This window comes from Zootoca vivipara, chromosome 17, assembly GCF_963506605.1.
Source record: "Zootoca vivipara chromosome 17, rZooViv1.1, whole genome shotgun sequence".
NCBI lineage: Eukaryota > Metazoa > Chordata > Lepidosauria > Squamata > Lacertidae > Zootoca > Zootoca vivipara.
Genome location: NC_083292.1, coordinates 24,106,155 through 24,113,873, shown reverse-complemented (window position 1 = coordinate 24,113,873; position 7,719 = coordinate 24,106,155). Strand labels below are relative to the sequence as shown.

The window sequence follows — 7,719 nt, the reverse complement described above, 5'->3', positions numbered from 1 at the left end:
GGGGGTGGGTGGTATTTCTGCCACTGAAACTATGTCCTCTTACCAAACCACTACTTGCGATCAAGCCAAAGGGTTTCGTCTGTGACAATGTGAAATGATGGTGAAGTCACACCTAGAAGGCCAATATTAGAGATACAAGCAGGAACAGGTTAAATCCGCTTTCCCCGGCTCTGCCAGCTGCTCTGGACTACAACTCCCATCAGCCCCAGCCATTACAGCTGTGCAATGTGAGCAGGACCACAGTACGGCAGCCTGGGGTGACAGGAATGGCAGGCCAAACCAGCAATGGAGCACCAGGTTGGAAAGCCTAAATTAAATGTTCTCAACTAGGTAAACAAAGAGGAGAGGAAAGACCACTGTATAGTCAAGATCACTCCATCTTAGTGGAAGAGAAACACTGAAGATGTGTTGCCACAAACTTGGTGCTTGCCTGGGCTTGTGAGCATTTTGTGACTTCTGGCTGGCTTTGAGCTTTTGCCACAAAGTGGCAACCATCCCTAGGAGGATGCGACCAGCCACCAGCCAGAGAAAGCAAGGCAAGCAAGACAAGAGAATTATTACTACACAAATGGATCACTACATAACGTGCCTGAAGCCTCTCAAGAAACGGGCTCACCTGCACACTTGTACATACAGAACCAGCTCTTGCTTCCTTTAAGACAGTGTTCCCCAAACTTGGGTCTTCAGCTGTTGCTAGACTACAGTTCCCATCACCCCTGACCACTGGTCTTGCTAGTTAGGGATGCTGGGAGTTGGAGATCCAAGTTTGGTAACCACTGCTCTAAGAGTAAACTAAGACTTCCTGAACTCATTAAACAGGTGCAGGACCCAACCCAGCCAGAGGCTAAAGAGAACCCACCAGACTTTACCAAGCAAGTGCCTGCCAAACGTTTAGGACTACAACTCCCATCAGCCCCAGTCTGAAGGGCATCAGATTGGTGAAGGCTGCAGTTGGGGTTGAAGGGGCTGCTACGTGGCTCTTGGGTCACATTTCGGCTGCCCTGGTAGAGGTGTTAGCACCCAGATCAAGGAGATCTGCATGTATAGTAGGCTAAGCCATACAGGAGTGTTGGGGGGTGGAGATGTTGCCATTAGTTTAAAGCAGGTTTATGGCAGAAGTGAAGCAGATTTCATAGGTAGAAAAATGAAGACCAAAAATAAAGGGCAGGAGATGGCGCAACAGGAGGCGCCTTCTGGCAGAGAAAAGAGGGGCAAATATTCACCAGTACAACAGGGGAGCAATGTCCCACTGATGCAGGTAGGCCCCATTTTCAGGTTTCTGAAGGCCATTTTGCAACCAGCAAGGCTGGGCTTCCCAATGGGCAGCGAGCTACAGCTGGCCCCAGCAAGCCCCCCACCCCACTCCGGTCGCGACTGTAGCCAACAGATGATGTTTGGACTTCACATTTTCAGGTGTGCCCTTTCAACCAAGATGTGCCGAAGAGGTCCTAAGTGGCCTCCATCAGGAGGTCTCCCATTTCGTCATGTGGGATTCCACAGCAGGGGGGAAAGGTTCTGGAATGCTTACTCCCCTCACCCCCGCCCCACCCGAAACTGGACAGATCCAACTTAAGGAAACATCTTTTCAAAGTCCTCCTTTAATAATTAAAATTTTTAAAAAGGCAGAATCCAGCCATAGCGTTGCACATTGGTTTCAACAGGACAGATGCTGCAATCAAAGGGAATTCATTGAGAAAGTGCTTCACCTTCTGGCTGGATCGTGCTCCAAATATATATATAAAAAATAAAACATTTAAAAAAATTATCACAGTGAAATAAAATTTTAACATCACAGTGATACAATCTGACAGCCCTTAGCCAGGCTGTTGCCCTCCAGTTGTTTTGGACTACAACACCCATCCTCCACAACTAGCATAATTGCGTGGGCTGAGGCTGGTGGGAGTTGTAGTCTAAAATGGCTGGAGGAGGAGGAGCCTGGCCAATGATGCCATTTGAGATTTCTCACCCCAACATCCTTACCACCCCCCCAGAAGAACCACCCACAATGAGAGAAGGCTTGAGTAGCTCTCACCAAGCAGCAACACTGCAATTAGTTTGAGAGCAACCCGACACCTACTTTTAATAATAATTAATTTTATTTTAAGAAACAACCCTAGGTAAGTTGAAACTGCAGCGCAGCTATGGGAAGAACCTCGGCAGAAAAACTCCTGAGGTATATATATTCCTTGTAGCAAAGGTGGGTGCGTGGGATTTCTTCCAGAAGAAATAGCCAAACAGAACAACAAACATTTAAAGCACAAAGAGGACAATGGGAGTTCATCAGGCTCTGGTGGCAGGGGGGGGGGCAGCCAATCAACATCTTTGTTCTTGGATTTCCCAAAAGGCATTGAGGCGGCTGGCAGAGCTGCATAAAAGCTCAAGGCAGGGGGGGGAGGGTTGCCTGGGGAAAGTAACAGGGGAGGAGGGGGCTCCTTTCTGGGATGATAAGACAGCAGCTTCACCCAGATGTTCTGTCTCTCCACCAAAGCTGTTCAAGGTTGAGTGGAGGCAAACCACTCCACAACACAGACAGAAAGCCGGCCTGCTTGAAGAGCAAAGCCGTAAATTGCCCATTTCTCACACTGGAGAATTTTCTTCAGTGCAGCTGTTATAAGGGAAGAACCTGCTTTTAAAAAATAAAATTAAAAAAAAACATAATAGTGAGGATCTGGGGGGGGGACCCAATGTGGAGGGAGCAAGGCTGCTCCAGAGCTCTGAAATTCACAGCATTTTGCTGTGGTTTTCAAAGAGGGTGGGATCCACTGGGCAGTTTCCCTGCAGAAGCCTTGTCAAAATGAACAGGAACACCCACCCGCTCGTGGGGGCTGCCTTTCATTTCAAAGGGGCTTGTGCAAAAGCAGCAGCCTCTCACACTCCAGAAAGGGGAGGGGGGGGTCAGTTTATCAGCTTATACCCAAGTCCTACAGAATGTAACAGCCTTCTTTCAAGTCATACCACAGGGAATAGTCAAGGAGGCAGACCCAGCCAGGAGACAGGTTGGGTCACCCTAGAGAAGTCAACTATTTACAACACACAGGATGTCCTTTAAAAGAGAACAGCATCTTTAAAAAAAAGTCACCATTTTAAAAAAGCCTCACCCCATCTCCCCCCAAAATGTGTCTTTGTGTGTTTAAAAACTTGAGTCAGAGAAAGACCCCAGAGGAAGTTGAAACAGGGTGATTTGTAGATCGGACTTGCAAAAATTTGGGAGAGCTGGCTGGGTTGGGGTTTGTTTGTTCTTTTGCATGTGCCACAGAATGATGGAAGATTACAAAAATAGCAGCCACACAAGCCGACCATCCACAGGCATTTGCTTTCGTGGGACTCCGCAAAAGTCTTGTGCAAGCTCAGAGAACAAGAGAAGATGGACGGCAACCGCTACAACAGCATCAGGTGATATTTCCAAGGCCAGAACTGTGAGGTTAGAGTCGGTTTGTGTTCCTTTTTAAAAAAACAACAACAACCAAACAAACATTCAAGAAGGTTCCTCAGACCCACAACCATGTTTGGAGATGCTGGTGAAGACAGTGAACGGAATTAGCCCTTAAAATTTGGCACCATAAATTTCAATCACTTCACTCGGGACCAGGCCAAGGGTTGGGGGGTGGGGAAGATACCCTCCTTTCCACTTGCACACCTTCTGGGAGTTTTGCTACGAAAAAAATATGAAAAACCCGGGGAGGGACAAGAAAAAGAGGGCACCCACCCCACCCCTCCATTGGCATTGTGAAGAAAGGTCCATCGATGGCGGCATCAGAAGATGTAAGGTCGTAGGTGCAAACTCCCAACTCCAGGAAGGTAAACTTGGTGGAAATACCTCTTTCCAAACCCTGAACTTGGAAATCTCCTCTAAATTCCTACGAGGCAGGCGTTGTGCACCCGGGCTGCTCCCCGTCGCAAATTGCTCCTCTGGCATCCAAGCCCCTAAACCCCAGATTCAGTTCACACGGAGGTCTCTGACTGAAGCCGCATCACAAACTTGTGCGACTTGGGGTCCACAAACTCCTCCGAGAGCTTGAAGAAGGGGATCTTTTTCGTGCTCACCACCAGACTGAAGTCCTGGCGCTTCAGGACGAAGACCACCCCGTCCTTCAAGCCGTTGGTCACTGGCTCCTCGCTGACTAGAGTCCACTGCTTAGCCAGCCAGCGGTCTTTGTGGTACTGGATGGTGGGCCCAGCCGTTAGGTATCGTTCGAGGAAGGCCTGCAGAGAGGAGAGAGAGAAGGGACACGTCTTAAGAACAGAGGAAGAGCCCAACTGGATCCAGCCAATGGCCTGTCGAGTCCAACATTGTGTTATCCCAGTGGCCAATTATTATTACTACTACTACTATTATCTGTCCCAAATCTTCAGCTTCATTGAGGGTCCAAAAGTGTTGCAAGAGAGGGGAGAAATATGTTTCCCTGTCCTCTCTTTATATGCCCTTCTAACATGTCATTAGTAGACTTCTATCATGTCAAGGAATCTGTAATCTGGCTCTGAATGTAAGGGCGATATCCAACAACCCAACGTCCAATGAATGAAGCTTTACTTTAAGCTGAAATATGTAACCCCCACCCTCAAACGCCAATTCAACTGCACTGCCTAACACATGGTAAATACTAAAACCCTGCTTGAAAGAGCTTAGTGCTTGTTTGTAGGCTGCAAAAGCTGGGGAGGCAGTCACCGCGAAGCAGCGTAGGCCAATCTTAACAGTACTTGCAATCATGCTTTACACTGCTAGGGGGCGCCATTGGTGTGCTTTTGTTTTTGTTTAACCCAGGCATCCCCAAACTGCGGCCCTCCAGATGTTTTGGCCTACAACTCCCATGATCCCTAGCTAACAGGACCAGTGGTCAGGGATGATGGGAATTGTAGTCCAAAACATCTGGAGGGCCGAAGTTTGGGGATGCCTGGTTTAACCCAACAGGCTCTGGAACAGGTATCTTTAACCCTTTCAGACTTATAGCCCAAAGAAGCATTTGGGAACCTGTTTCTTGACCCTTTGCCATATATTTCAATGGTGGTAGTGCTCCTGGATCACCTTGCTCTAGAGGGCAAGCAGGAAACTACTGCCCTCACTGAGACTTGACCCCATGACAAACACCCTTGTTAGGCAGGCCATCTGAATGAGGACAAAGCGCTTTTGGCTCCTCTATAGCTCAGACACCTGAAGTGAGGTTCCATATACATACACAAGAGCCTGGAATGCCTAAAAATATTTACAGTGGTACCTGTGAGCCCCAGACGTTTGATAAAAGCAGGGGTTCCCAAACTAAGGCCCGGGGGCCGGATGCGGCCCAATCGCCTTCTCAATCCGGCCCGCGGACGGTCCGGGAATCAGCATGTTTTTACATGAGTAGAATGTGTCCTTTTATTTAAAATGCATCTCTGGGTTATTTGTGGGGCCTGCCTGGTGTTTTTACATGAGTAGAATGTGTCCTTTTATTTAAAATGCATCTCTGGGTTATTTGTGGGGCATAGGAATTCGTTCATATTTTTTTTCAAAATATAGTCCGGCCCCCCACAAGGTCTGAGAGACAGTGGACCGGCCCCCTGTTGAAAAAGTTTGCTGACCCCTGGACAAAAGGGACACTCGACAAAGTGACACTCTGCGCACGCACGTGCAGCGGTTTGCGCTTCTGCTCATGCGGCAAACCTGGAAGTAACCCGTTCCGGTACTTTCGGGTTTGCCGCGAACGTTCGCCGAAATGGACGGTCGGCGGGGGTGTACGTTCGCAGAGGTATTACTGTATATCCCACCTTTCTGTTACACTTCAAAAAAGGTGGCTACCACATTAACGAAGAATAACAAACCAAAATATAAGCCCAGTCTCTCCCCAAGCCATCTGCCCCAGCTAGCGATAGCCAGTGATCAGGGATGATGAGATATAAGAGTCTAAACAGACATTTGAAGGCTTCATAAGTTGCTTCCGATCTTGGGCTTTAAAGCCTAAATGCCTAGGGTCTGGGTTTCCCCATTTTTGTAAGGCACTCTGGGAAATTGCTGAGGAAAGGCCTTTTAGTCCAAAAAACAGCAACGGCTTCAGACAAAAAGCTGGCCTGTTATAGCTGTGTCGAGAAAGGGTGAATGTTGAGAGTCCCATGAGAGCTAAATTTGAACCTTCAAGTTTAGAGGCAGTCTATCTCCGAATGCCGGCTGATGGGGATACACAACTACCGGTATGAGACGGGCTGCTGCTGTCAAGACAACGGACCAGGCCCAAGCCTTGTTATGATCCAGAAGAGCTCTACTTAACTATGCCAGAATGGCATAGCAGCAACAGTGACTCTTGGGCACATACCCACACCCAAATATTCTAGGCTGCATGCCATATTAAGCGTACAGTTTAGTGGGATACAATGCAGTTTCTGTAGAAGAATCCTATATAAGATTAACAGAACAGCCCTTTATCTCGGCTGGCCCTCCGATCTCCCTTTGCTACCTTAGGTGTCATGTCGTGTGTGATGCAGAACTCCAGGTGCTGCAGGATGCTCTCCATCGTGTGGTACGGCTGCTGCTTCGTGGTCCGCAGGTACTTCTGCATGGCCCGGGCCATGGAGGCGAAGATGGCCTGTGCTGCCTCTCGCGGGTCCATGATCTCCCGTGGGTTTTTCTGGTCCTCCTCCTGGAGCCGTTTGATATGAGTGAAGGCCTCCTCCACAGCCACCACCAGCCTGTCGGGACAAGAGGGGCCCTGCGATATAGTAAGCCAGGCATCCCCAAACTGCGGCCCTCCAGATGTTTTGGCCTACAACTCCCATGATCCCTAGCTAACAGGACCAGTGGTCGGGGAAGGTGGGAATTGTAGTCCAAAACATCTGGAGGGCTGAAGTTTGGGGGTGCCTGTAGTAAGCCATGGACTGCAGACCCTTTTGCATGCTCACCTCTCAAAGCCACAGTGAGAGGAGAGGAGGGAGTGGAGGGAAGGAAAAGGAGCAAAAGGTATTGGAACATTTGCAGAAATTTGTGGAAGGAAAATGTCAGTGGGACTCCCTACAGGGAGCCTCCCCCCATCATCCAGGTGGGGGGAATGAGGAGGGGAGCAGAAAGGAGGAGGGAAGGCTCAGCGAGGTATCAGAGCCCTTGCACCGCTCAAGCCAACAAGTGGAGGAGGGACAGCTCAGCGATGTATCAGAGCCCCTGAACTGCCCTAGCCAACAAGTGGAAGAGGGAGCACAGCCGCTTCCGGCGCCCGAATTGAGGCGCGCGCCCAAACGCAAGGTTAGAGGGCGGCGTTTCAGGGTGACCAAGCTATTATGCTGGCCCCAGAGCAGAAGGGCGCCATTACCGGATTCTGAGAGTGACTAGGAGGTCAACGTTTTCTGCTATCTCTGCACTGTAAATAGTATGCACAATAAAACCCTTAAAGACAGAACGGACTGGAGCGTCTTTACTCGGGAGTAGCCGCAACAATCCCCTGACAGAAAGGAGGGCCGTGTGAATTTCACAAATGTGCAAAAACAGCACAATTTCACAAGCCATGATAAAACGAATGCATTTTAAGTTGTAAAACCGATGAAACAAGTTTAGGTTCGCTAGGGAAGTCAGCATTGCACGATTTCCCAGAATTTCCATAAATTTCACAACTTTGCCTCAAGGAGTTTACAGTGCATAATGTCAACCGTACTGGACCCAGGTGGCGCTGTGGTTAAACCACTGAGCCTAGGGCTTGCTGATCAGAAGGTCAGCGGTTCGAATCCCTGTGACGGGGTGAGCTCCCGTTGCTCGGTCCCAGC

At 49.2% G+C, this 7,719-nt stretch overlaps 1 protein-coding gene across 3 annotated transcripts in view; it reads right to left on the bottom strand.

The window, feature by feature from the left end:
- Positions 1–3,450: 3,450 nt before the first annotated feature.
- The window catches only part of VANGL2 (VANGL planar cell polarity protein 2), a 42,956-nt gene continuing 38,687 nt past the window's right edge, over positions 3,451–7,719 (bottom strand). For all 3 annotated transcript variants that reach the window (XM_035097787.2, XM_035097789.2, XM_035097788.2), the window contains exons 8-9: positions 6,426–6,657; positions 3,451–4,203 (exon numbers count right to left, since the gene is read on the bottom strand). In XM_035097787.2, coding sequence (XP_034953678.2) covers positions 3,943–4,203; positions 6,426–6,657 — 493 coding nt within the window. In that variant the 3' untranslated portion in view covers positions 3,451–3,942. The remainder of the gene's footprint in view (positions 4,204–6,425; positions 6,658–7,719) is intronic.